This window comes from Bactrocera neohumeralis, chromosome 5 (assembly GCF_024586455.1).
Source record: "Bactrocera neohumeralis isolate Rockhampton chromosome 5, APGP_CSIRO_Bneo_wtdbg2-racon-allhic-juicebox.fasta_v2, whole genome shotgun sequence".
NCBI classification, from domain to species: domain Eukaryota; kingdom Metazoa; phylum Arthropoda; class Insecta; order Diptera; family Tephritidae; genus Bactrocera; species Bactrocera neohumeralis.
The window spans coordinates 70,325,214-70,350,821 of record NC_065922.1 but is presented as its reverse complement, the minus strand read 5'-3'; the positions used below and the strand labels follow the sequence as shown (position 1 = coordinate 70,350,821).

General features: G+C 36.3%; 9 protein-coding genes across 9 annotated transcripts; 6 read left to right on the top strand and 3 right to left on the bottom strand.

Annotated features, from left to right (window-relative positions):
- Positions 1 to 91: 91 nt before the first annotated feature.
- Positions 92 to 2,816, top strand: LOC126759595 (protein NipSnap). Its single transcript, XM_050474469.1, has 7 exons — positions 92 to 380; positions 1,139 to 1,210; positions 1,307 to 1,486; positions 1,594 to 1,762; positions 1,821 to 1,945; positions 2,002 to 2,144; positions 2,210 to 2,816. Exons 2-7 carry the CDS (start codon positions 1,161 to 1,163, stop codon positions 2,356 to 2,358), a joined length of 816 nt encoding a protein of 271 aa, XP_050330426.1. The 5' UTR covers positions 92 to 380; positions 1,139 to 1,160; the 3' UTR covers positions 2,359 to 2,816.
- A 546-nt stretch (positions 2,817 to 3,362) lies between these two features.
- LOC126759591 (60S ribosomal export protein NMD3) lies at positions 3,363 to 5,181 on the top strand. The gene has a single exon (XM_050474465.1). The coding sequence runs from the start codon at positions 3,537 to 3,539 to the stop codon at positions 5,088 to 5,090; it is 1,554 nt and encodes a 517-aa protein (XP_050330422.1). The 5' UTR covers positions 3,363 to 3,536; the 3' UTR covers positions 5,091 to 5,181.
- Positions 5,155 to 6,402, bottom strand: LOC126759596 (exopolyphosphatase PRUNE1). The gene is made up of 2 exons (XM_050474470.1): positions 6,319 to 6,402; positions 5,155 to 6,264 (listed from the first exon to the last, which is right to left on the bottom strand). Exons 1-2 carry the CDS (start codon positions 6,361 to 6,363, stop codon positions 5,179 to 5,181), a joined length of 1,131 nt encoding a protein of 376 aa, XP_050330427.1. The 5' UTR covers positions 6,364 to 6,402; the 3' UTR covers positions 5,155 to 5,178.
- Positions 6,363 to 7,983, bottom strand: LOC126759593 (transcription initiation factor TFIID subunit 8). The gene is made up of 5 exons (XM_050474467.1): positions 7,715 to 7,983; positions 7,368 to 7,654; positions 7,161 to 7,308; positions 6,958 to 7,086; positions 6,363 to 6,899 (listed from the first exon to the last, which is right to left on the bottom strand). Exons 1-5 carry the CDS (start codon positions 7,854 to 7,856, stop codon positions 6,640 to 6,642), a joined length of 966 nt encoding a protein of 321 aa, XP_050330424.1. The 5' UTR covers positions 7,857 to 7,983; the 3' UTR covers positions 6,363 to 6,639.
- Positions 7,984 to 8,202: 219 nt separating this feature from the next.
- On the top strand, positions 8,203 to 10,317 carry LOC126759592 (E3 ubiquitin-protein ligase RMND5A). Its single transcript, XM_050474466.1, has 4 exons — positions 8,203 to 8,264; positions 8,362 to 8,842; positions 8,898 to 9,679; positions 9,766 to 10,317. Exons 2-4 carry the CDS (start codon positions 8,584 to 8,586, stop codon positions 10,036 to 10,038), a joined length of 1,314 nt encoding a protein of 437 aa, XP_050330423.1. The 5' UTR covers positions 8,203 to 8,264; positions 8,362 to 8,583; the 3' UTR covers positions 10,039 to 10,317.
- A 14-nt stretch (positions 10,318 to 10,331) lies between these two features.
- On the bottom strand, positions 10,332 to 20,022 carry LOC126759589 (DNA-directed RNA polymerase III subunit RPC1). Its single transcript, XM_050474462.1, has 13 exons — positions 19,880 to 20,022; positions 19,691 to 19,820; positions 18,990 to 19,633; positions 17,840 to 18,924; positions 17,621 to 17,766; positions 13,363 to 13,780; positions 13,135 to 13,292; positions 12,789 to 13,066; positions 12,450 to 12,717; positions 11,952 to 12,092; positions 11,766 to 11,884; positions 11,198 to 11,705; positions 10,332 to 10,684 (listed from the first exon to the last, which is right to left on the bottom strand). The coding sequence occupies exons 1-13, from the start codon at positions 19,921 to 19,923 to the stop codon at positions 10,490 to 10,492; spliced, it is 4,134 nt and encodes a 1,377-aa protein (XP_050330419.1). The 5' UTR covers positions 19,924 to 20,022; the 3' UTR covers positions 10,332 to 10,489.
- LOC126759594 (brachyurin) lies at positions 14,728 to 16,497 on the top strand. The gene is made up of 2 exons (XM_050474468.1): positions 14,728 to 15,012; positions 15,645 to 16,497. Exons 1-2 carry the CDS (start codon positions 14,914 to 14,916, stop codon positions 16,380 to 16,382), a joined length of 837 nt encoding a protein of 278 aa, XP_050330425.1. The 5' UTR covers positions 14,728 to 14,913; the 3' UTR covers positions 16,383 to 16,497.
- Positions 20,023 to 20,345: 323 nt separating the features above from the next.
- LOC126757991 (pyruvate dehydrogenase E1 component subunit alpha, mitochondrial-like) lies at positions 20,346 to 23,694 on the top strand. Its single transcript, XM_050471942.1, has 6 exons — positions 20,346 to 20,517; positions 20,734 to 20,802; positions 21,625 to 21,814; positions 21,870 to 22,072; positions 22,160 to 22,654; positions 22,718 to 23,694. The coding sequence occupies exons 1-6, from the start codon at positions 20,458 to 20,460 to the stop codon at positions 22,898 to 22,900; spliced, it is 1,200 nt and encodes a 399-aa protein (XP_050327899.1). The 5' UTR covers positions 20,346 to 20,457; the 3' UTR covers positions 22,901 to 23,694.
- Positions 23,695 to 23,765: 71 nt separating this feature from the next.
- On the top strand, positions 23,766 to 25,602 carry LOC126757990 (pyruvate dehydrogenase E1 component subunit alpha, mitochondrial-like). The gene is made up of 6 exons (XM_050471941.1): positions 23,766 to 23,955; positions 24,016 to 24,205; positions 24,273 to 24,475; positions 24,538 to 24,709; positions 24,768 to 25,090; positions 25,152 to 25,602. Exons 1-6 carry the CDS (start codon positions 23,800 to 23,802, stop codon positions 25,497 to 25,499), a joined length of 1,392 nt encoding a protein of 463 aa, XP_050327898.1. The 5' UTR covers positions 23,766 to 23,799; the 3' UTR covers positions 25,500 to 25,602.
- Positions 25,603 to 25,608: the final 6 nt, after the last annotated feature.

Here is a 25,608-nt window from a genome sequence, read left to right as displayed (position 1 = left end):
GCAGCACCAACATTTTCTCATACATGTTCAACTGTCACAGTTGATGGAATGGCACGAATATGTGGTTGGCAACGCCAAACAACTGTCATCAATTATCCCCGTTGTCAATGGTGGAGCAAGAGTGGAGAAAGAATTAAAAGCAAGGGTGAAGTTTTTAAAAGCAGCAGAAAAAGTGGAGAGCTCATAGTAGAAGTTTATGCAGTCGTTTAATTTTCATAATTTTTTCAGTTAGTCGTTTATTTGTACTTTGCTTTGAGTTTAAACAATTTTATAGTTACTACTGCTGTGAATTCTAAGCTCTATCGCCGCTATTGCCACAGTTTGGTGCTGTAACCGCACAACGACTTTTCCTGCATATACGGCATTAAATAGGGAGAAAGGTAATTGAAATTAATACAAAGAATACCAAACAATTTATTTGCGGCACACACAAATGTATGTACATAAGGACACATACTACATAAGTGTATGGTAAAGCAAAAATTATTAGTTTTTTGTTTTCTGGACAAATTGCGGCGCATTTGGTTGTATCATTCCAAGTGACAATGGATTGCATGATTACTGATAAGCCAAAAAGTTTGCCAATATATAGCTAATACAAAACGGCAAATACAATTTTGCCTAAATCGGCAAAACCCTTCAGTAGTTTTGGCATATGTACACAAGTGTGTGCATATTTGTTAAAATAATTTCTATATTATGCACGGACAAAAATAGACTAATGGAGGAGATGTACAACAAAAGCACTGCACGTCCCGAACAAATATCGTCAAAAATCAGCAGAATTATAGCATATACATATGTACATATGTACGTACGTACGTAAGCATATATAGCGCTGTTTTTTGTTTTTTTTTTATTTTCTCAGATAATTTTTGATGCCATACGTGCTGATATTACGTACACATATTTGCTACATATATACATACACCTATATAATCTTTTTTGGTTTTTCGATTTTATTTGTTATGCCGCTGATTATGAGAATCGAGGTGCAAATTAGAAAAAATTTTATAACTGAAGCAAGACCGGCATTGCAATTGATGGCTTTTTCACTTTAATTTGTTGTTTATACTTTCAAAGACTTAGTTTTAAAGGGCTTATTAAATTTTTTATGAATAAAATTTTTTTATTGCAGATTTTAACAAACAAAAAGCAAAATGATTAAATTAAAGAATTTATCGAATGTTGTCAACAACACAACAGTACGGTAAGTGAACTCAATTAAATACGTTATTTGTTGCTACCTTAGTAATTTATTTGTATAGAAGATAAATAAAATGTACTAATTTTTGTCATTATATAGCGCCATAGCTACCTCAGCACCACTCAACGAAGCCGACTCATGGTTTTCCAAGTTGTTGGTGCGTAAAATTGAGCCAACTAAAGAATCGCACAGTCGAATGCTTAGTGATAAGGAAATCATTTATGCCTTGCATACGCACAATGTACGTCCCGGTTATATGGATGATTATTTGAAAAATTAGTGAGTACTATTTGTGCAATCACTTAATTTAATGATGTTCACTGCCGTACATACATATATAGTTATTTATATAAACTTGAATGATTGTTTATTTATAAACAATTTAGCAAAACTTCAGTACAACTGGTGAATGATAAGAAAGCGAATTTGTCGTGCAATTTAGTCGCATCATGGACCGTGCATGTTGGTGATATGGATCAATGTTTGCATTTATGGAAATACACTGGCGGCTTTGAGAAGATCGATATCGCCAAGGAAGATTTGTGGCATGATGAGGTTATTTTAGCTAAATATATATATATTAGGTGAAAAATACTGAATTCTTTACATACAGGAGTACGTGAGTTTAATGAATGAGCGCATAAAGTACTTACGTTCACGTCATTTACAATATCTACTGGCATTTAGTTATTGGCCAAAAATTGAATTTCGTCCAGGCAAACATATCTACGAAATGCGGTAAGTTAGTAAAAGAATAAATAATATTAAATTCTAATTTTTGCATCTCTTTCTAGCTCATATCGTTTAAAACCTGGCACAATGATCGAATGGGGCAACAATTGGGCGCGTGCCATTAACTTCCGTAAACATAACAACGAAGCTTTTGCTGGTTTCTTCTCACAAGTAGGCCGGCTTTACAATGTGCATCATATTTGGTGTATGTATACTGTACTAATTTTAAATTAGAAATGTAAAATATATAGATTTTTATTCCACAAACAGGCTACAAGTCCTTATTGGACCGCAAGGAGACACGTGAAGCTGCCTGGCGCTCTCCCGGTTGGGACGAGTGTGTCGCCTATACTGTGCCACTTATAAAAGATATGCATACACGCATTTTAGCTCCTACTGAGTTCTCGCCAACACAGTAGAGCCAACGTAAGCATAAACCGTATATATTGTTACAAATAGCAAACTTTTTAGTGCCTCCAGCTAATTTATTTTTAAATAACTATTGAGTTTTTGATATATACACACACATAAATGCTATGAATTGATAAAATAATCGTTGAAGGCGTGAACGCACAATATTTAAGCCAACTACAGTAATGCTTCCACATATACATTTCTTTTTATTTTCGAAATTTTGCAATTTATGTGCTAATATATTAAGCTCAAAGTTTAGAAATTATCTCTTTATCATGTACAGTGTTGGCGCTTTTTCATATAAATCGTATAATAATTTAAAATTCAATTCTCAGTGAAATTGGTACCGAATTTCGTGATAAATACTTATTGCATATTTATTTGCCAAGCAAAAGAAATTGTTACACTAAAATCAAAAATTATGAAATTGTTATAAAATCAAATATATTATTAAGAAAAATAACGCATTTTTATTTAAATTGTTCCAACTAATAATTTGTATTCAGAGCTGCGCACAAGTCTATATGGTTTAGAAAAATTGTACGTGCGTACACCGTATAATGTTGAGAAATCAGAATCGAAAATTCCTTTACAGCAGGTCGTCGATGTACTAGGCGCCCATAAACGTGCAGAAAGTGTTTGCGTCCAGCACGGCGTTGCCGTACTTACATATTTTAGTTTATATGAGACGTGCGTTGCCAACCTCTTGCAACGTGGAGACTGAGTTGCCAACTACTTTAACATGAAAAATTGCCAACAACCTTTCAATTTCTAGGCGGCTGGCGCAATAAGAAATATTGCAACTGGAAATTGCTTGAATGCGATATTAAAAAACTAATTTGACACAACAAACCAATAAATTTTATGATATTTCTTATATGCTTGCTACTTTACTTTCCAATTGAATTTAAACATTTAACATAAGGTGATGAAAATATCTATTGCACCACAATATTTCACAATAATCAGCAATACACTTCTGTAATGTTAGTTGGCAACGCCTCATGTATGTCAATTTCATTTATGTTGACTGCCAGCTGAGTGCATTTCATTTCTGCACGTGTTTCAAAACAAAAGTTTTTAGCCGTACTGCGCATAAAAATTATTTTAAAGCAATAGCGTCACCTAGTTTTTACTACTTACATTTGTTTTCGTTTTTTAAAATTTAAATACAAATCACAACATGGAGTACATGGAACCGTCGTCACAGCCTACAAAAACTACTATGATTTTGTGTTGCGAATGCGGTGTGCCAATTGAACCAAATCCTTCCAATATGTGTGTAACATGTCTACGCAATCATATAGACATCACGGAGAATATACCGAAACAGGCAGTATTACATTTCTGTCGTAACTGTGAACGCTATTTACAGCCGCCCGGCGAGTGGGTAACCGCAGCATTGGAGTCGCGCGAACTGTTGGCTTTGTGTTTGAAAAAGTTGAAAGGTTTAAAAGCTGTCAAGTTAGTGGATGCAGGTTTCGTCTGGACAGAGCCACATTCCAAACGCATAAAAGTCAAATTGACAGTGCACGGCGAAATTAATGGAGGAACCGTGCTGCAACAAGTGTTCATCGTGGAATTCACTGTGCAGAATCAAATGTGTGATGATTGCCATCGTACCGAGGCGAAAGATTTCTGGCATTGCTTGGTGCAGGTGCGACAACGCGCTGAAAATAAAAAGACGTTTTACTATTTGGAGCAGCTGATTTTGAAACATAAAGCGCACGAAAATACTTTGGGCATTAAGCCATTGCATGGTGGTTTGGATTTCTATTATGCGAACTTCAATCACGCAAAGAAGATGGTTGACTTTTTGCAATATATGGTGCCAGTTAAGGTAACCACGTCCAAACGTTTGATTTCGCATGACATACATAGCAACAATTTCAATTACAAATACACATGGTCTGTAGAAATAGCGCCCTTATCGAAGGATAGTGCAGTTTGTCTGTCAAAGAAGTTGCGCCAACAGCTGGGTAATCTTTCGCCAGTTTGCTTGGTGTATAAAGTTGCTACCGGTATACATCTAATTGATCCAATGACTGCGCAAATATCCGAGTTGCCAGGACAGATGTTCTTCCGCAATCCTTTTGAGGCGCTGTGTGATCCGAAACAATTGGTTGAATATGTAGTTATGGATATTGAACCCATCATGGATAAGGATCGGAAACATATACCCGGCACAGGACACGTTTCGTTCCGTCACGTCTTATGCGATATTTGGGTGGTGCGTTCGTCCGAGTTGGGCATAAATGAAAATACGATACACACACGTTCACATCTTGGTCATTTGCTGAAGGTAGGCGATTCTGTAATGGGCTACAATTTGGGTGAAGCGAATTTGAACAACACTGAATTCGAGAATCTGTCTGCAGATCAAATCCCTGATGTGTTGCTGGTGCGTAAGTGCTACGCTGATCGTCAAACACGTTCGAATAACCGTAATTGGAAATTACGTCATTTAGCCGATGAAGCAACAGATGAACGTAGCAAACATGACTTCCATGAATTCCTTGAAGATTTGGAAGAGGACGTAGATTATCGTAAACAGATTAACATTTATCGTGATGCTAAAAAGGCACTGCCTGTTGATAGTAATGATAAGCAAGCCGCAAACGATAGCGTGCCACATATTACACTAGCAGAAATGTTGGAAGATCTAGCTTTGGACTGTGAAGATGATGCCATGGGTGAAGATAATGCTGATGAAGGTGCCGGTGCCGAAGAGCTTTGAAGAATTGGTTGTTTTTTATTTTAAATGAATTTTTTTAGAGTATGTAATAAAGAAAATTATATCGTGAATATTGAATCCGTTGCACAAACTATTTTGGCGTTTGGTCTAAAAGTTGTTTCACCAGCGGTAAGACATGCTTACGTGTCGCTTTTATGTTGCCCATTTTATAGAAACTGCCGTTGAGAAAATTGCAATTTTCATAATGATGTAAACACAGCGCTGGCTCGGTGGAATGCAAAAGCATTTCACCTATTTTTTTGCATAGTTCATTGCATTTGAAGTCTATCAAACCAATATCACGTTGCACGTTGCCATTTTCGACTAACATACCCATTAAAATAACGATGGCAGAATTTGTCTCCTCTGCAAAAGCTTTAACCGCATTCGCCGCATCTGGTTTGTCTATGAATTGCTGCACTAACATTGGAAAGCCTGGTATAGCAATATTCACACTATCATCACCGTTTGAAAGTATTTTTAAGTCTTTCCGTAAAAGTTGCATTGATGTTAAGCTGCTAATATCAGCGCGCGCCGCCACTAGAGCGTCGAATAATTTTGTGCGCTCTGTTAAAGGCTTGCTGTTAGGTGGCTTACTCAACAATTCTTCAAGTTTTTCACAGATTTCGATATCTTTTGGTGTAGCACGATTTGCAGACTCACTAAAATTTACTGTGTCTAGCACTATAGTGCTACGCAACAATGTAAAAAGTGTTTCACTGTCTGTATCTTTAGCTTCAGGCGTTAACATAGACTTAAGTACTTCTTCTGCTATTAACGTTGCACATGAACCTACTAATTCTATATGTAATTTGCAAACGTTTGATAACTGGGCATTCTCATCAAACGTGCGATGATCAAAAACTTCCAGGCAACGCGAAGCAAATGGGCTAACATGGTGATCTACCAAAATAAACTCACTGCGTGTTAAATAGTCCTCTTGTAGGTCATCGCGAAAAGTTAAGTGCTCGTCGCCAATTGCATGTTGTTGGAAAACGTAATTAACTTCAGTTTTAAGCGCATAATCGCGACGTGGTATATTAAGGACTGGCAGAAAATTAGGCGTGGTGTGTCTACTGGCGACATTTTGTTGGTGATAATGGTAGGCAAGTGTGACTGCACACACGGCGGAATCCAAATCGCACGACTCATTGCCCAAAACAATGCAAACGGGCTCCTAATGAAGCAGTCATTCTACAATGTGTTCATATAAAATTATCAATATACATACTGTCGAATTCACAAATCTGCGGCTTTGTTTCAAAAAATTTAACATATTGTTGGAAAATCTACTTCACTTTTTATTAAATATATAACTATCCTTTGATTAAAGGAATTTTTTACTCTTTTGTACGCAAATTCGGTACGGTAACTGTAAACAACACCTGCCGGTAGAATAACAGCTGATTGAAATTCCTAAGCTGTCATTTAGCAAAATGTGACGGCGTCATTTTAAATGTAAAAAAAAGATCGCAAAGGAAAATATTTGTTTTTGTTGTTTGTACTAAATTATATGCTTTTATCAACGTATTAAATAAATAAATATTAAGGGCTAGTTACCCGCACCACTACTTGTCGATGAAGCAGTTGCAGTGGCGACAAGCAGTGCGGGATCTGGTTTAGCTCGTTTAGGTAGTGTTGCTGCCCTTAGATATGGATTATCTATGTTTGGATTTTCTAAAATAGCTTTATTGGTCGTTGAATTAGGCTTGATTTCATTTTCGGGCTTAACATCTTTTTCACTTTTTGTATCAGCTTTTATTTCTCCATCACCCTCATCTTCGTTACCACTTTCATTTTCGTCATTGTCATCTAAAAAGGAAAACACATTACAACACAACACAATTTAACTTTTCTGCAATACGCTTACCCTTGGATGTCACATCTTCCGTACGATTTGCCACCAAGTAGTGATATTCCAACTCTTCGAAATCAAATACTTGATCTGTGGGATTCAATGCGGCCAGATAAGGTGGGAATGCAGGTTTGCAGGCAATTACTGTAACATTTGTTTATATATGATTTTCATTCAAATTTGGACATACATATATAGATTTTAGTGGTTTTACTCACAAGGAAACATATTGTCTTCATTGTCAAAAAGACTGTGCGTTTCAGATGTTTTTGACAGGAATTTGGTTAAAGCCTTTTCAACATCTCTTTTTTGGTTAGCTGCTTTTTCACGTATAGCTTCGTACTCTGTCACAGGTTGTTTATGCGTCTGCGAACGTGTGAACAAAAATTTAACCAATGTTTGGTACAATATATGAACTTATTTACCGGTGTTCGCACATATGCGTGCGGGTCGGGCAATGCAGGCAAATAGTTGGGCACATGAGGTGGATGTGAAGATTTTGTGCCCGCTTGTAGTAGATTTAGTTGCTTTTGTTGCGAAGCTTGTGATGGCATTGGTATGATCTGACGACCATCACGCTTAGCAAAAGCTTCAATACCCTGAAGTGATATGCCCATGTTGACAAGTGCTACAATCACATCACCAATTACAGGTATGGTGCGTCCAGAAAGCTCACAGAAACTTCGTGCTGATTGTCCCACTTCCACAAGTACTAGAATAGATAAATTGCTTTAATTCTTTAGAAATAGTAAATAGTTGTAAAAAAACTCACAGCTTTGTAGCATTTCAGTAAGCGTTTCCAGGCACTCCTTGTCAACGGTGTCAAAACCTTTTTCCATTAAAATTTGTGACACCGCCAAGCTTAGGATTTTGCGTCGTGGATTGGATGACTGTGTGGAATCGGCTTTATCCATTTTGAGTTTTGTAGCTTACTATTTTCTTCAACTTGCAATGAAGTATTGCACTTTTGTTTACAAAACTATTTCAACATATTCTGCTTCTTTTTACAGACACAAGTCACAATAGAAAACTGGTTGATATTGCCAACTACATATGTGTAATTATTTGGGACACAAGATGTTTTGTTCAAACTTAAAATGCTTTTGTTTTAATTATTTAAATTCTTGCATTAAAATAAATTTTAAAAATATTATTGCTAGTTTGATTAAAATTTGCTGTTTTTACTTATAACATTTTGAAAAAAACTTAATTTACAATTTGAAATAAAGTTTATATCTGGCATTACGATGAATAGGAATCAAAGCAGGAAATGTAAAAATCAGTCGATTCTTCTTCGCAAAGAAAAGCAAACCCAGTAGCACGTAAGAAAAACAAATAATTTTGGGTATTTTCAATATGTATAAATACCATTTAGTTGATAAAATTTTAATATTTGATCTCGTTTTATATTTTTAAAAGAAAAAAGAGCAACGAAACATCAAATATTCTCTCGAAATAAAGTATTGCAGAAGTGTTGGAGAGATAAGACCATCAAATACGCAGACAAAGAAAATACAAATACAAAAGAAAAACAATTGTGTTATATTTGTTTTTGGAATATTGCCCTAGAAATCAACACACAAAAAACGCAACGTAAAACAAATAAATATTATTCATCACATTGCTAGTCTTAAATTCAAAATGCAAAGTGCTGATGTAGAAGCCTTGAACGCAGTAGGCAAGGAATTGGATCGTGTTATATATAAATTGAAAGATATACGTGAAAATGCTGCAGCCGAAATCGCTGATGTCGCTACACTGTTGGAAGAGTTGATGAAAGTGCTAAACAAGGCAGAACAAGAAATGTCTGGCACAATAAATACAAGTACCCAAGTAGATGCACCCTCCGATGTAGATGATCCAATGGCCGATGAAGCTGATATGCAAGTTGAAATGGAACGTAAGTTGCTACCAATCACTACTTTTATTTGCATTAATAAAATTTTCTATTATAGCCGCAAAACCACGACTTAATGACTGTCAAGTCAAACATGTGCTGGATACACTACAGAAAGCTAACGAAAAGTTGCAACGAATATCAGCAGAGCATCGTGATTTACACGGCGCCGTCTCCAAAGTAGGCAAAGTAATTGATCGCAATTTCGTATCGGACTTCACTGCTACCACGCGTGTTGATGCGCTACAAGATGAAGAGAATCTGATGTTGTTAAATAAAGTAATGGCGAAGCATTACTGCCGCCAAGGCATGGACGATGTAGCACGTTTGTTAATAAAGGAATCGGGCATGCCCGAAGAGATGGCACAAGAAGTCTTTGATTCAGAGAGTAGCTTTGCTGAGATTTATCGCATTTGGAAAGGTATACAACAACAGGAGTTGGGACCGGCATTAGAGTGGGCAACTCGCTATTCCGAGGAATTAATTGCCAAAAATTCAACACTCGAATTCAAATTACACCGTTTAGCATTTCTGCAAATAATGTCGCGTGGCATTAGCGCACAAGCCGAGGCGATTGCATATGCACGCAAGAATTTCGGCAAATTTATCGATCGTTTCGAACACGAAATACCAAACTTAATGGGTTGCTTCATATACTTGCCCATGGGCATAGATAATTCGCCGTATAAACATTTGATCTCGCCACAAGTGTGGATGGAGGCATCATATGTCTTCATGAAGGATGCTTGTCACACTTTGGGTATTAGCAAAAATTCGGCTTTATCAGTAGTTATTAATGCGGGTTGTACAGCGTTGCCGGCATTGCTTAATATTAAGCAGGTTAGTATTTAAATTTCATTTTTAATTTATATGTCATTGTATAAAAAAATGAATTATCACATTGCGTTTCAATGTCTCAAATTCAGGTTATGCAGTCACGTCAAGTTTTAAGCATTTGGAATGCGCGCGATGAGTTGCCAATCGAAATTGATCTTGATCCCGAGTACCGTTACCACTCAATTTTCGCTTGTCCCATATTACGTCAGCAGACCACGGAGGATAATCCGCCGAAGAAATTAACTTGCGGTCATGTTATCTCCAATGACGCATTGCATAAGCTTAGTAATGGCCACATACTCAAATGTCCCTACTGCCCCGTTGAACAGAACGCCGATGATGCTGTACGAATCTACTTTTAAAAATACGCGTTTAATTACACATTTTACACAAATTCACTTGTTTTCGCCCGAAATCATTAATTAAAATCATTATATTTAGCGTTAAATCATTATACGAAAATGTGTTTGTGTGTGTAGTTATAGTAGAAATGTAAAATAAGTAACAGAGCACTGTTGCAAATCGCTTGCGAAGGCAGAGGACATGAAATTTAGTTATTTAAGTGATCGTAACTACGGTATTTTCATGAAGTAAAAAATTATACTTTTTTTGAGATTAAAAAAACTTGGAAACCCATTAAACGACTTTCACTTGCTTAGCATTTTGTTAGAATTACTTATTTCTTAGCATATTTATTTTTCAGAAATTCATTTTGCGTTTCGACCGCTTACATCCGTAGAATTAACAGCATTTCTTGCAATAAATTACATACATAAATATCACCGATTTGGTATAGTTCATTTACCACAAAGGTCACGCTGATACAGCATGAAATAATGGCGGTTCCACTTCCGGCAATGCGGTGTCCTCATGATTGTGTATAAGTTTAAAGAGTCCGGTCCCTATGGAGGCGGGCATGCCTAGTATAATACGTTCGGAGACACCATCCACGGCATCTGTTTGACCAAAGTAGGCGGCATCGAATAAATGATCGGCGGTTTTTTCAAACTGTAATGTAATGTTTTTTTAAGTAACGGGTTGTTTTGGCGGTGCTTTAAACGATGATTTTCAAAATTAAGAAAAGGGGATGGAGGTAGTGGCGGAAATTTTATAAGTTGTTAGGCGAGGTTACGAATCAAAGAGGTTTTGACATCGAAAGAGATTTTGCTATTTTTTTAAGATACTGGGTTTTATCCCATCACGGATTGACAGATCGGGAGTACTCCTCCAAATTACTTAAAAAGTATTTTCTGCCGTTACAGCAACAACAAAAACAACAACAGAGAAATTGAATAAACCAAATTTAGATGTATCAAGTATAAAATTGATCGACAATTTTTTGCTGGGAAATGCATGTTTCGCTGTTAGGTCACGTGTACTTTTCTGATATTATACAAATTTAGAGGTTTTTGGGGCCATTTGTTGGAGAACAGTTTTTTTTTACTTATTTTTGAAAAAATAGCACAGGTGGATATGTTCACTCCAAATAATAGAATTAAATAATGTATTTCCAACACTTACCGAAGCCAGGTTAAATACGCTTTCACGCATTTTGGCCAAACCATGTCGCGTTATGCCCAACACTTCACCGCGCGACGTCATCTGACTGGCCAGCAGCATAATATGACGATGATCAACACTCATGCCATGGCCTTCCATCACATCCGTGATTTCCGTCATGATGGTGGTGCGTGCAGCCTCAATACCCAATGTATTATAAACTTCCCAGATATTGTTGCTCTTGGTGCGTGCGCCGACAACACCAAAAGTGGCCATAACATCGCGTAAGCCTGCGCCCTCAATACACAGTTTATATGTGGCGGGTGTGTGTGCATCGTCAATAGCGATGACAGCGCGTGAAATATTCGGTAAACCAGCAACGACAACATTTTGTATGGATATAGTGAGGCGTTGCAGTTCGGCGTTGAGTGTGGCGCCATGTTTGGAGGTATCAATGTGTACGGTTATTACTGAGGAGCCGACAACATCTACTAACGCCGGTTTGATGCGCAGCTTCGACGTGCAGATGCTGGTATATAACGGAAGTAGCGCTTAAAATTCAATAATTTAGTTGGTTGTGTTTACTTACGAGTAGCGAACTGTTTCGGCATTAATCTCTAAACCTAAAACTTTTATGCGGTTTAAATCCAAGCGTATAACTAGGAAACAGTCATCTGGCCTGTACACCTCCTCGATGTAAGATGAAATCTTAATAGGAATTCAAATGTTCAAAATAATGCATATAGTTGATATACTATGCTGCCATGGGACTTACCTCGCCGAGCGTAGTCTTCTCAATGCGCGCCTTCACTTTACGCGCAAACTCCATGCTGGTGTTATTCTCAATTTCAGCAGTTATAATAGGCGTTGAAATGGTTTTTGTCGCATTAATAATTTCGACAATACGTGGTACACCCTGTTTATAAGAAAATTTGTATATTTTTGATAATATGTATATTATAACAGATTAAGTTGAATTAAATTAATTTAGAGAATTGGAGTTCTTTGGAGCAACTTATCCGAGATACAATCTTGTCTTTATAATCGTGAAAAATTGAGACAAAAAAAAACATCATCTTCGGATGATACTTCAGTCGGACATTGTAGAGCTGCCTTGGACAATAACTTATGTCAAACTTTGAGAAGATATTTCGTCAAATAAAATAAAGTTTTGCATACATGGACTTGATTTTGATCGTTCACTATTATAAATCGACTTAAGCTATTTTAGATATTTTTGATTAAAACCCACAATTTAACTCTTTATACATACCTGCGTAATGTTCATCGACGCGACACCAGCAAAATGGAAAGTTTTCAATGTCATCTGTGTGCCCGGCTCACCAATACTTTGCGCCGCAACAGCGCCCACGGCAGTGCCAGGTTCAGTTACAGCCCGATTGTACTTGTCATTGACCCAACGCATAAAAGTGCGGATTTGTTCCTCAGTAAGGCGTTCAATTTCGTTAGCCAATTTCGGGTGACGTCGGTATTTGGCTTGTACATTGGCGATTTTTTGCGCGACTTTTTCGATAAACGCGCTGTTGTTGTAAAGCAAATATAATTTTACTATTTTTGGACACATACATATATATTATATTAGGTTTCTTACATAATTTCGCTTTGAAAATCTTTGCGACTCATGGTGAATTCATCTTCGGTGAGTATTTTACGCACTACTGGTGAAATATCTGCTGCGGTTTGCGGTGTGCTTTTACGATCGGGCACGGTGGCGCGCAAATGATTTAGTTGGCGTACCAAATCTACAGGTTTATTTTTGACTTCCATGAAAACGGGGTCTAAGCCATCGCCGCCATATATCAACTCAACTATTTCACCTATAGCATTACGTACAGAGCCATCGTAGTGTACAACCAAATCTTCCAGGCACTATTGAGATGTGGTGGAATTATTATTTATATAAACAAAAACTGTTAATATTTATAGGAAAAAAATACCTTCACCAAACGACGCTGCAGATAACCAGTCTCGGCCGTTTTCACAGCCGTATCGACCAAACCTTCACGTCCAGCCATTGTATGGAAGAAGAATTCCGTAGGTGTCAGACCCGAGTAGAAACTATTTTGTACGAAACCACGTGCTGCCGGTATGGCGGCTATATTTGGAAAAAAAGTTTAAAATTATCATTTAAAATTAAAAAAATATGAACTTATTATTACACTTACAGAATTTTTCGAAATGTGGCAGAGCACGATTTTCAAATCCATTTGGCACACGCTTGCCGTTGATAGCCTGTTGACCAACGCAAGCAATCATCTGTGATATATTGATGTTGGAGCCTTTGGAACCGGATAGCGCCATAATAAGTGCACTATTAGTGGGATGCAGCTCACGGAAGCAAGCCTTAGCTGCCTGTTCACGTATAGAAGACAGTTCACGCAGCATTACCGCCTCCAATGTTTGTTCCGGTGTACAACCTGGTTGACATTGAAGTGTACCTTTCTTCATTTCCAAAATGTATTCATTGCATTTGGCATAGCCATTTTCTAACAGCTTTTGTTTTTCCTCCAACAACTTATTGCTGGGCGTTACATCGCTGATGCCGAAGGAGAAGCCACGATTTTGTATAAAATATGAAGCGATCTGCAAATATAATTTGTTTTTTGTTCTAGTTTTAGTTTTTAATTTCCAAAAAAACTGGAGTACGTTTTTTAATATCAAGTTGAAGATCAGACCATTCTCTCTAGGACAGGATCAGACCATTCCTTCTAAATCCCCAGAATTTATTCCACCAAAGACTGTCAATTCGACAACATTTCTCAAAATTATTTCGAGAATTTTGTTGTTGTAGCGGTACAAATCTTTTCTGAAGAAATTTCGAGTAATGATCCCAAGAAGACAATCCTTGCAGACGTTGCACTCTAATTCAAATATATTGGAGCCCGCCCACACCTACTCAGAGCACGTTGAAGTTTTAACTAAAACTTAATCGCGGAACAGGTATGGTGCTCTACGAGGGTAAGGTGATATGAGGTAGGGTCTATAAATCAACTCTCAATAACGAAAAGCACGTATGAACATCCATAATTTCCGTTAATAACTTAAACCAACAAACAAATACCCCAATAACCGTTATAAAATTGATGAAGTATCGAATTTCTATAAATAAAATTCTGACGATACCAATAGAAAGCAGCGATAACTCTTTGGTATATAAAGACAGACATATACGCTTGTCTCATAAAAATACAAGAGCAATTAGAACAAAAATTGATTGAAATTGCTTCCCGGATTTATACAGAAATTACACAAAATTTAGTAAACAGCTGATAGTTGCTATCATTAAATTTTTAGCAAAGACAAAACATGTCGTAAACACTATAATTAAGAGAGCACAGCACCTGTTGGGCCGATAAGATATTGAATAACAATATTTGATGAATGAATTAAACAATTAAAAAGTACAAAGTGTTCAAAAGAGATAGCATTGCCTTTCTCATGGCAAAAATTTTCATTTTTTTAGAACTTAATATGATAAAAAATATGGAATGTATGAATGTAGATATGCATATATAAAACCGTAGCGGGAAACATTTAGAGATAGTATGCCTTAATCGCTGGAGTACGAAAGTATTATATCGGTGTTTAAAACTTGGCAACGGTCGACGCGTCAGAGCAGTTTGTCGTGATTTCGCAAAGTGCTGGTTGTTGTGGCCAATTACTGTAGCTTTTACTAAAAACCAATCACCGTGGTTTCTACTGAAAATTTTATTGCAATGAGAGTTGAAATTCTGGCATGCCTGTGTCTTAAGAGTATAATGCTACTCGCGGTTGCCCAGGCCTATATAGAGCCACGGACAGATTTGGGTGAAATTGTGAGTTCGAAATATTAAGCAGTTTAATTTGTGAAATTTAAAATAAAAATGCTGAAATGGGCTGGTAGTTAAAATTTTTAATGGAGATGATTAATAATGAAAATGTGTGATTTTTTTTAAATGAAATAATTAAAATCTATGTCTCTAAAAAGTGTATGTACGAAATAAATTTTCACTGCTCTCGTGCATACTACAAACACTTGAATTTACATTTTTATAGAAGTGCACATTATTTACTTTAATAACATCGCACGTGATTCAATACAAAGCCAAAAAAATAACAATTTTCCTTATATATCTCAATGTTTACAAAAGGAAAGTGTATTTCCATTAGAACTGTAATATTTTATAAATTGCACAGTTGGCAATGCGGAAATAAAATTAAAGCGATAGTTCAAATTTTCTATTTTACTTCCGATTGCTGCTCTCTTGTATTTTAATGCAAATAAAGTCAGGTGGCTTTAAACTCAGTTGGAAAAATATGATCAGAATAAACATTTATATAATAATTAAATAATGTATTATAGTGTGATTTTTTTTAATCATAAGAGTATCAATTTTATATTTGCTCTTCTGTTTAAATCATTACATTAGTGATGTATGACTTAATTTTGTATTTTTTATGTCAACAGCAAAATCGCATTGTATCGGGTAGCCCGGCATCACCTGGTCAATTTCCCTGGCAAGTGATTTTGAAAAAAGATCCAATCGAAGATTTGTTATGTGGTGGTTCAATTATCGCATCAAATTGGGTGCTCACCGCGGGACATTGTACATATGGACTAACATCTGTATTTATTATGTTCGGTACTGTGCTACTTAATAATCCCAATGCTTTAAATATGACCGCAACCCAGCTGTATATAAACCCGAATTACGATAGTTCGACACTAAATAATGATGTATCATTAATTCAGTTACCAACAACATTGACATTCAGCAAAACTATACAACCCATACAATTGGTGACAAATGATTATGCGAATTTCAATTTTATTGGACAAGTTGCCACAATTGCGGGTTTTGGCTTAACCGACGATGATTATTTGGAATCCTCAAACTTATTATTGTATGCACAAGTGCAGATTATTAATAATAGTCAATGCGGCGACGTATTTGGCTCGAGCGTTGTGATACCTTCAACGCTATGCGCGCAAGGCGAAAATGGCACTGACATGTCGATATGTAGTGGGGATTCTGGTGGACCGCTAATAACACGCGATTTGAATGGCAACTGGATGCAAATCGGTATAAACTCATTTGTGGCAGAAGATATGTGCACCATGAAGTATCCATCTGGTTATGCGCGTTTAACCTCGTTCCTGAGTTACATTTCACAGGTGACGGGTATTAACTTCACTAGTTATTGATTGCGGGCTTATACTTGAGTTATAAAAGAAATAAACTGTGCTATGATTTTCAAACTAATTTCTGTTTTTTATAAAAACCTAACCTATAACCTAAATAAAGAGTTTGTGTAATGAATTTTGGTGTCATAAACTATCGGGTATATGTGTTAAGCAAACACCTAGTCCTGCAAATAAAATAGTTTCGAGTTTTTCTTAGAAAAATATTAGTTTTTGCAGGGTTTTACACATAAATATACATTGGTTTTAATCTCTAATTATATCTCGTATACACTTCAATTCTTATTTAGATAAGATACGAAAATAATTGTAAACCAATCAGTAGTACTCAAGTTATATTTTTCTCAAGCAGTGTTACTAAATTAAAAAAAAAAAAATGTGTTTGGGGATTTACTGAGTTTCGATAATATGATATTTTTATTTTATTTTAGCTGATTGGAGCAAATTGCGTTGTGAGCGTTTGGGTTTTTTTGCAGGGAATTGTAATCGCTTTTCTGATTAATAACACTAATTTGTTCATTTAAAGCATTTGTGTTTTCCATAGGAAATTAAAAGAATGCTTTCACAAGCTTAAGGAGTAATTAGACTGATAATGATTTGCTACAGAAAAATATGTGTACATATATGAAAAGATATCCCATACTAATGACAAAATCAATTATTATCAGAGGAAAATAGAAGTTTTTGAATTTTATAGTGCTGAATGGTTTTGTTTTTTCACCCCGTCTAAGCAGCATTGTGAATTCTTTGATTAAAAAATTTTATAATAAAAAAATTTTATAATAAAAAAATTAAATGTATTTAATTTTTAATTAAAAATCTAATAGAATAATAGATTAGAATTAGAAATTCGTAATTGGAATTATTTTTATTATCAAAAGTGACAAAAAAGGATTTACATATTTTTAACTGAAAAATTATTGTAGAATTAAGAGTAATTAAATATAGTAATAAAATTATGTTGATAATAAAGAAAGATTTTTATAGATAACTAAAAGTTAGTAGTCAACGGACTAATTTAAATAAAAAAAATTAAATTGAAAAAAAAAATTAAATTAAAATAAGATATTTTTAATTTAAACTTGATTTAACGTTTTTTTCAATTTTGGATTAAAATTTGTTTTTAATTTTTAATCCGATTTTACTCTAAATTTTTGGGATTATAAAATAAAAAAAAATAGTCATTCAATTTTTACATGATATTTTAGTTGATTTAAGTTATGTTTGAGTGTTTTACTTACCCTTGCCAACCTCCACATGCATTTGGTAGCATATAGTTCACCGAAGTCACGGAGTATAACATAGAATATGCAGTTTTTGGTGCCCGAACCCAAAGTGCTTTTATCCATCGAACCACAAATTAGCTCCGAGTTACGTATAATCACCCCTAAAATAGCAGTTTAAAGAAATTTTAAATTAAAATTATACACATTTGATACATGTAACTTGAAATAACTTACACGAATCTCGTATGCATAGATCATAGTTGGATGTATAATTACGGCCCTTGGTTATCAAATTCGCCTTCACCGGACATTCTTTGTTCGGACGCAATAGTAGACTGAATATTTGCTTGCCTGTCCAGAGTTTTCGTGGCTTCAATATTGCCGGTGGCGGCATATCGATGCGCATATTGGCATCGGGTCCGGCTAGAAAGCATGCCGCTAATTGCATTGCTTGCTCCTTGGTCAGAAATTCATCTTTTTGAGTAAGCAAATAGCCGCCAGTTATGAAATCTTGTGTTGCCGCAATGAGTATTTCACCATTTTTCGGTGTTATCAGATTCGATTTATTGCCCATGAGTATTAGCGCCTCTGCACGCGCCTCCTCCGTTTGTGGCAAGTGTAAATTCATTTCATCGCCGTCGAAATCTGCGTTATATGGCGTACAAGCACACTCGTTAAAACGAAATGTACGTTGTGGCTGCACTTTAGCTTGGTGACACATAATCGACATTTTATGTAGTGATGGTTGGCGATTGAAAAGCACTATATCGCCATCGCATAAATGCCTTTCCACAATGTCCCCACACTTTAAGTCATGCGCTACTTTGTCACGATTGCCGTAAGCAAGATACTTTTTGAACGTGGAGCCACGTTGTTGCACATAATTGGCACCCGGATGCTTCTGTGTGCCATTTTTCACCAACTCTTTCATTTTTTGTATATTAGCGGGATTTACACGTTCCGGATAGGTAAGTATTTTAGCAACACGCTCCGGTACACCAACTTGGTGTATCATGAGGTTAGGATCTGGTGAGATTACGGTACGACCGGAGAAGTCTACTCTTTTGCCAGAGAGATTACCGCGAAATCGGCCTTGTTTGCCTTTCAAACGTTGAACAATGCCACGTGTGGTCTTCTTGGGTGCCATATTTAGTGGAATACCAGAAATTTCACTGTGAAAGTATAGCGCAACGTGAAGTTGTAAAAAATCCCAATCTTCTTGAATGAGCTCAATTTTGCCACCACCCGTCATATGTTTCTGTATAACATCGTTGATAAGTAAAATTTCGCTTTGCTTCATGGTCAAGTCATCTTCGGTGCTGTATAGTAATTAATTAAACTTGTATACAATATTTTTTTTAATTTACCATATTAGATTACTTACGTGCCTGCTTTTACCTCGGACAGCACAGAGGGACGTATGCATACCGGTGGCACGAAAACACGTGTCACGATCAAATTTGCCGGACTGGCATCGCCAGAAGTCATACCCAAAAGTGGTATATCGTTTTTCGGTATTGTTTTGAATAATTCCAATACGGTTAAAGGATTAAGCTCCTCAACTTGATTGTATGACGTCAGCATTTGCTGCAATTCGCGATTATTTTCAGTTGCTTGTAGTAATTCATTTAGCGCATCGGTCATTATAGCGTCCGGTTTCTTTCCCTTACAGGGATCATGTAGAATTTTTAATAAACCTGGACCTTTCTTTACACCGCCATTGGGTGCTTCACAATTAGGGCATTTCGTCTGTTTCTTTGCTTTGTTTAATATTTGGCCGTGCAAAGATTTCTTCGCTAAATATGATAGGTTTGGATTAAGTAATTTTTTCTCATATATACGCTTATCCACTTCGCGCAGCATAACATGCGAGCAGCTTTTACAAATCATTTGTAAGATTGATATTGTCGACCGGAAGTGTCCAATATGGAATACCGGTAAGGCAAGATCCAGATAACCGAAATGACCGATACATTCATTTAGCCCTTGGCCACATGTGTCACAGGTGGCGTCTTTCGAGCTCACGCCCTACAAGTGAGTATATATAAGTAATTTATTACTTTAAAAACAACTATAAATTCTTACCATACGTTTATCCAGCACGCCATAGGGTACCGGCTCGCGTTGTCCCTGGTACAGATTTTTGGAAACAATGCGCAAATGTGATTCCTGTTGTATTTCTTCGGGACTGCTGATGCAAAACTGCACATGGGAGCTAGAAAATATAAACACATATTACTTAATGGTATTGGTATTGGCAAAGTTCTTATATACATTTTTTTGATCACATCAGCTTCACGAAATTGCTCTTTCGGCATTTTGTTGGAATTGTTTTCAAAGAGTAGTTATTTTACTATAAACACAAATTGTTTGAAATACACGATTAATTCATGAAATCCACAGCATGCCGCCTGTTGTTTTTGCGTACGATAAATGTCAAAACAACAAGCAGTGTTGTATGTTTCCCTCAAGGGGAAAAAATGAGGGACCATTCAACAGCTGTTCGAATGTGCCGTACAGTAAGGCCTTCTCTCAAATTTAATATTATTGGAATAAGAACTACAAGAACAAACTTTTTCCAAAGTTTGCTAAAAGGTGATATAATTTTTTTTTTTTAAATGCCTTTGCACATAAAACATAAAAAACACCATGGCCTGATTTGTGACTAGTTATTCACAGTTTTGCAAAGGAAGAAGCAGCACAGCAATTTCACTTATCAGTTTTTTCGCATTTGACATTCGTGTATTCCGTGACGTTCTTTTTGGTCGAGGTGTTACGCGATTTCGAGTGGTGGAAAAAAGTCATATTTTATATTAAATTTACGATAATTTACGATTCGATAAAGTGAAAAAATGTTGCGTACACTTTCCAGATGCAGCGAATTGCCAGTCGTGGCGAAACAATTGCAAAAAGTATGTAACCGCAGAATGCTGGTGACGACGACAACTTCATGTGGCCGTCGTCTCGTTGGTTGGAGCATGTTGAACCTGCTTCAGCGACAGCATGTAGCTCCTTTGGTTAGCTGCAGCTTACAACATCAGCCAGCAGCAGCGGCATTGGCAGCTAAAACTAAAACAACAAATTTTAACATGTGCAGGAATTATTCATCCTTTTTCGGTTTATTCCAGAATGCCGCCCAATCTGGTGTACAAAAATCGAACAAATACGCAACGGAGGCGACCGTACAAGTTAATCGCGTAAGTGTATCACCCTCACCTTACCCTGCTCAAAGCATAAGCTTCTATCTTCTTTACCCCACTTCTTTCATATGTTGTTACATAACACCTTTTGACACAGCATTGTGGGGACAGTGCTGTAGCAGATAATTCTTTTTTGTAGAAATGGAATGAAAAAGAATGGTCAGGTGGCTAAATTGCAAATATTTAGCAAAACCATATAAACAATTAATAAGATTTTTTTTTCGAAAGCAAAGCTATTGATAAAAAAATGTGCGTACATACTTTTACCCTTACTATTGCGTGTACAATATACTGAAGGTCATTAAAGTAATAAGTAGTAAGGAACAATAAAAAATGCATATACATATGTATTAAGAAGCAAATCTAATATTAATGACATGCTATGTTCACGTCAACTGGCGCTGTTATCTGATGTTTTTTTTTATATTTCAAATTTGTCGCGTGGTTTGCCGTCGGCCGTTTATCAGCGATATTTTCACAGCAGCTTATAAAATGCTAAAACACATGCATGTAAAAGCAAATGTTAATACCTTCAAGTGGTTTTTGAAGATAATTAGTCTCATCAACAACAATCCCGCTAATTGTTAACTTGCTTTATTATTTTTACCGGCAATTAGAAGTAAAGAAAACAGCTGATTGCACTCCACAGCTCGAGTGCCGAAAGTTTTAGTAACTATTAGCTATAATCTCATTCAAAATGTTATAGTTTTATTTTATCTATCAGCCAAAACCACTTAAATTGGCTTCAATGACTATAATAGTATACAAGTAGAATTCAGAAGTTGAACTTTTTATTCAAATTGTTTCATTTTAATGCAGCCATTTAAGCTGCATAGGCTCGATAAAGGCCCCGAATCAACCGTCACACTGACCAAAGAGGATGCAACCAAATATTACACCCAAATGCAGACAATTCGTCGTATCGAAACTGCCGCTGGTAATTTGTACAAGGAGAAAATCATTCGCGGTTTCTGTCACTTGTACTCTGGGCAGGAGGCATGTGCCGTAGGTGAGTAGAACATTTAAGTATATAATATAAAATCTTACTTTTATTTTTATTTTAGGCATGAAAGCCGCCATGCGTGAACAGGATAATATAATCTCTGCTTACCGTGTACACGGTTGGACCTATTTAATGGGTGTCTCACCAGTGGGTGTACTAGCTGAGTTGACTGGTCGCCAGAGTGGCTGTGCCTTGGGCAAAGGTGGCTCTATGCATATGTATGCGCCAAACTTCTTCGGTGGTAATGGCATTGTGGGTGCACAGGTATGTCAAATACATGTAATTAAATTATACATACATATATATAATTATATTTCTAAATTCTCTCTATTAAAATATTGTATCGATTAGGTACCACTTGGTACGGGCGTTGCACTCGCCTGCCAGTACAAAGGCAATGGCGGAGTCTGCCTATCACTTTACGGTGATGGTGCTGCCAATCAAGGTCAGGTGTTTGAGTCTTATAACATGGCTGCTTTGTGGAAATTGCCGGCAATTTTCGTTTGCGAAAATAATAACTATGCTATGGGTACCAGTACGGCACGTGGCTCCAGCAACACTGACTACTATACACGCGGTGATGTAGTACCCGGTATCTGGGTTGATGGTATGGATATTTTAGCTGTACGTAGTGCCACCGAATTTGCCATCGAATATGTGAATAAGGTTGGTCCAATTGTATTGGAAACCAATACTTATCGTTATTCCGGCCACTCTATGTCTGATCCCGGTACAAGCTACCGTACACGTGAGGAAATCCAAGAAGTGCGTCAAAAGCGTGATCCCATCACATCGTTCAAGGAGTTGTGCATTGAGCACGGACTTTTGTCTGCTGATGAGATTAAGGTGGGTGTAAACAAATTGCGAAAATACTATGTCCGATATATTCAATTTCATTTCTCTTTATAGGAAATCGATACTAAGGTGCGCAAGGAAATCGACGAAGCCACACAAGTCGCTAAGAATGACAAAGAACTGCCTGTAACCGGTCTGTGGACTGATGTTTACTCAAGCAATTTGGAACCAAAGATACGTGGTTTAAGCAGCTATAACATTGCGCATATTTCCCAACGCAAAGGCGTCAACCATTAAGCCATTAGCATTTGAAGTAGCTGAAAATTGTAAAACGAAGTTTAAGCAACAAACCAACGTCTGCTTGTAGCCATAAGATAAAAGTGTAGCCGAATCACTAGTGAAATTCAAACATATTATTCACAAAAGACAAACGTATGCAATTCTCTAACATAAAATGGTATTTACACACACGTTAAATTAGTGAAATCAACGTTATCATTACACAATGACTTAATAACGAGATATTCTAGTTAGACTTATACTATACATAATTTGCGATATTTTTTGTTGGTAACATTAAAAATTATCCAATGCATACATAGCCAAAATGTTGAAAATACATTTATTTTTATTTTGGTTTTGTAAATACCAAAAATATCATTGTATATTTATTAAAACTGTCCATTAAAGCGGAGATATTATGTTTGTTAACGAATAATATAGTTTTAAAAGTTGCAATTTGCATTATTGGCAAGGAGTTTAACTAAAGTTGCAAAAATTAACGAAATAAAAGTAAAAAATATGTACAAAAGAAAAAACAAGTTTATTATATTACAGGGTTTCCGCAAACCATTATTTCGTTCAATGTTTGCATACGTAGTTGAATATTTTTTTTTTAATAAGATAGTTTTTGCTCACTATCCGTTAAGCCAATGTTAGACAAATTCTTGCATTTCTTTCAACATAACTAATACAAGTTTACCATTTACCTACTTTGGCATATACTTAACAAAAGTAAATTAGGAGTAATTCAGTAAATAAAAAAATATGTTGGCAATTTCGGCATCTTTTCAAAAATCTGAAAATTCCAATTTATGTTTACATTTATTTGTTAACTTTTGCGTTAATGTGCACAAATATTTGTAAAAAAAAATATTAGTACAAATACTATTAAAACAATTACTTCCACTTTGAACATGTTGGCTGTCGTTGCGCGTGCAAGAGTCAGACAATCGTTCAAGAATTGGTCGTATGATTTGCGACTATTCCGTTGGTTCTATAAAGAATACGAAGAGCAAAGAGAATTGCCGCACCACAACTATGCCAGCGAGGCAACTATCGAGATCCCCGATGTACGTAGTATAGAAAAAAAGTTACTTTTTATACTCATTTATTCTAAAATAATATTTAAGACTTTCAAATGCATTCGTCTGGAAACATTTCCATCTAAAACCATAACTATAAATACGGAACAAGCAGAACGCATATATAAACAAATGGCTACCATACGGCGTTTGGAAACTGTTGCGAATGCTATGTATAAGGCTAAAATCGTGCGCGGTTTTTGCCACCTCTACTCTGGACAGGAAGCTGTTTGTGTGGGTACGTGAATAATAGGTGAATGCAGTTTAAGAATTTAAAAAACCTTAGCAATTGCTGCATTTAATAGGCATACATGCTGCAATGCGTCCCACGGATCACCTTATTACGGCATACCGTTGCCACGGTTGGTGCTATTTGATGGGTCTTAAGCCAGTGGAAATACTCGCCGAATTGGCTGGACGTGAGTCGGGCTGTCAGCGGGGTAAAGGCGGATCCATGCATATGTACAATAAAAGATTCTACGGTGGTAATGGCATTGTGGGTGCACAGGCAAGTAGGAAAAAATCCTTATAGCATTAGCATTTATTATGTACTACTTTACAATGTAATAGGTGCCTCTGGGCGCTGGAATTGGACTTGCATTAAAAAATGAAGCGAAAGGTAACGTTTGTGTGGTTTTGTACGGAGATGGTGCCGCCAACCAAGGACAAATATTTGAAGCATATAATATAGCTTGTCTTTGGCGTTTGCCGGTAATTTTTGTTTGTGAAAATAATGAATACGGTAAGTGGTAAATAGTGAAAATTTAAATGTCTAAAGTTTCCTGTTGACTTGCTATTAGGTATGGGCACAAAAATGCATCGTTCTTCGTGTTCTATTGAATATTACACACGTGGTGTGCCATTGCCTGGTATTTACGTCGATGGTATGAATATTTTGGCAATGCATAATGCTGCGGAATTCGCTATTGGCTTTGTTCAAAAAGAAGGACCAATTATCATAGAAGCGCATACATATCGATATTTTGGTCATTCAATGTCGGATCCGGGCACAAGTTACCGTACACGCGATGAGGTTGCGGAAGTGCGTAGCAAACGTGATCCTATAAGTTATTTCAAAGAAATAGCTATATCGCAAGGCTTATTAGCCGAGGATCAGTGCAAAGTATTTTACTACAATTTTTAAAGCTTTACTACATACATATAATTTGTCGTATGTTGTTTAGAAAATAGATGAGGACATTCGGAAGAACATCGATGAAGCAGCTGAAAAGGCTAAGAAATCCAATGAAGTAAAAAAGGAAGAATTGTGGGCAGATGTTTATATGGATAATAAGGAAGTGGGTATACGTGATACGATCGGGAATCGACATAAACATTTCCATGCGGGCAAGACACTTGAAAAAGATCATATTAAGTTAAAATCATTTACACCGGACACCAAATTGGAGCCTAAAGATATACCATTGGAAATAAAGGAGTGGGAGGCGCAGATGGAAGCGATAAAAGATGTGGAAAAAGGTAAAAAATCCAATCAGACATCCAAATCGAATAACAAGCCCGAGAAGAAATAATTGCTAGTAGCGAGAAAAGGTAGAAAGGAAATAAAAATGGTTATAAATTTCTTTTGAGGCATTAAATAAATTATAAAATTCTACTTTCATATATGTATATGCATTATTT

Coding starts and splice junctions, on each gene's coding strand:
- LOC126757991 (XM_050471942.1), top strand. CDS start 20,458: ATGTTGCGTACACTTTCCAGATGCAGCGAATTGCCAGTCGTGGCGAAA. Junction 20,803..21,624: donor CGACCGTACAAGTTAATCGC/GTAAGTGTATCA, acceptor ATTTTAATGCAG/CCATTTAAGCTGCATAGGCT. Junction 22,655..22,717: donor TGTCTGCTGATGAGATTAAG/GTGGGTGTAAAC, acceptor TTCTCTTTATAG/GAAATCGATACTAAGGTGCG.
- LOC126759595 (XM_050474469.1), top strand. CDS start 1,161: ATGATTAAATTAAAGAATTTATCGAATGTTGTCAACAACACAACAGTA. Junction 1,946..2,001: donor AAACATATCTACGAAATGCG/GTAAGTTAGTAA, acceptor ATCTCTTTCTAG/CTCATATCGTTTAAAACCTG. Junction 2,145..2,209: donor CAATGTGCATCATATTTGGT/GTATGTATACTG, acceptor TTCCACAAACAG/GCTACAAGTCCTTATTGGAC.
- LOC126757990 (XM_050471941.1), top strand. CDS start 23,800: ATGTTGGCTGTCGTTGCGCGTGCAAGAGTCAGACAATCGTTCAAGAAT. Junction 24,710..24,767: donor TTGTGAAAATAATGAATACG/GTAAGTGGTAAA, acceptor ACTTGCTATTAG/GTATGGGCACAAAAATGCAT. Junction 25,091..25,151: donor TAGCCGAGGATCAGTGCAAA/GTATTTTACTAC, acceptor TATGTTGTTTAG/AAAATAGATGAGGACATTCG.
- LOC126759596 (XM_050474470.1), bottom strand. CDS start 6,363: ATGTTAAATTTTTTGAAACAAAGCCGCAGATTTGTGAATTCGACA. Junction 6,265..6,318: donor GCAGATTTGTGAATTCGACA/GTATGTATATTG, acceptor CTGCTTCATTAG/GAGCCCGTTTGCATTGTTTT.
- LOC126759589 (XM_050474462.1), bottom strand. CDS start 19,923: ATGCCGAAAGAGCAATTTCGTGAAGCTGATGTGATCAAAAAAAT. Junction 12,718..12,788: donor GATTTTCAAAGCGAAATTAT/GTAAGAAACCTA, acceptor TTACAACAACAG/CGCGTTTATCGAAAAAGTCG. Junction 10,685..11,197: donor GCGTATTTAACCTGGCTTCG/GTAAGTGTTGGA, acceptor ATTACATTACAG/TTTGAAAAAACCGCCGATCA.
- LOC126759591 (XM_050474465.1), top strand. CDS start 3,537: ATGGAGTACATGGAACCGTCGTCACAGCCTACAAAAACTACTATGATT.
- LOC126759593 (XM_050474467.1), bottom strand. CDS start 7,856: ATGGATAAAGCCGATTCCACACAGTCATCCAATCCACGACGCAAAATC. Junction 7,309..7,367: donor ACGCATATGTGCGAACACCG/GTAAATAAGTTC, acceptor ACACGTTCGCAG/ACGCATAAACAACCTGTGAC. Junction 7,087..7,160: donor TGAAGACAATATGTTTCCTT/GTGAGTAAAACC, acceptor CAAATGTTACAG/TAATTGCCTGCAAACCTGCA.
- LOC126759594 (XM_050474468.1), top strand. CDS start 14,914: ATGAGAGTTGAAATTCTGGCATGCCTGTGTCTTAAGAGTATAATGCTA. Junction 15,013..15,644: donor GGACAGATTTGGGTGAAATT/GTGAGTTCGAAA, acceptor TTATGTCAACAG/CAAAATCGCATTGTATCGGG.
- LOC126759592 (XM_050474466.1), top strand. CDS start 8,584: ATGCAAAGTGCTGATGTAGAAGCCTTGAACGCAGTAGGCAAGGAATTG. Junction 8,843..8,897: donor TATGCAAGTTGAAATGGAAC/GTAAGTTGCTAC, acceptor TTTCTATTATAG/CCGCAAAACCACGACTTAAT. Junction 9,680..9,765: donor CATTGCTTAATATTAAGCAG/GTTAGTATTTAA, acceptor TCTCAAATTCAG/GTTATGCAGTCACGTCAAGT.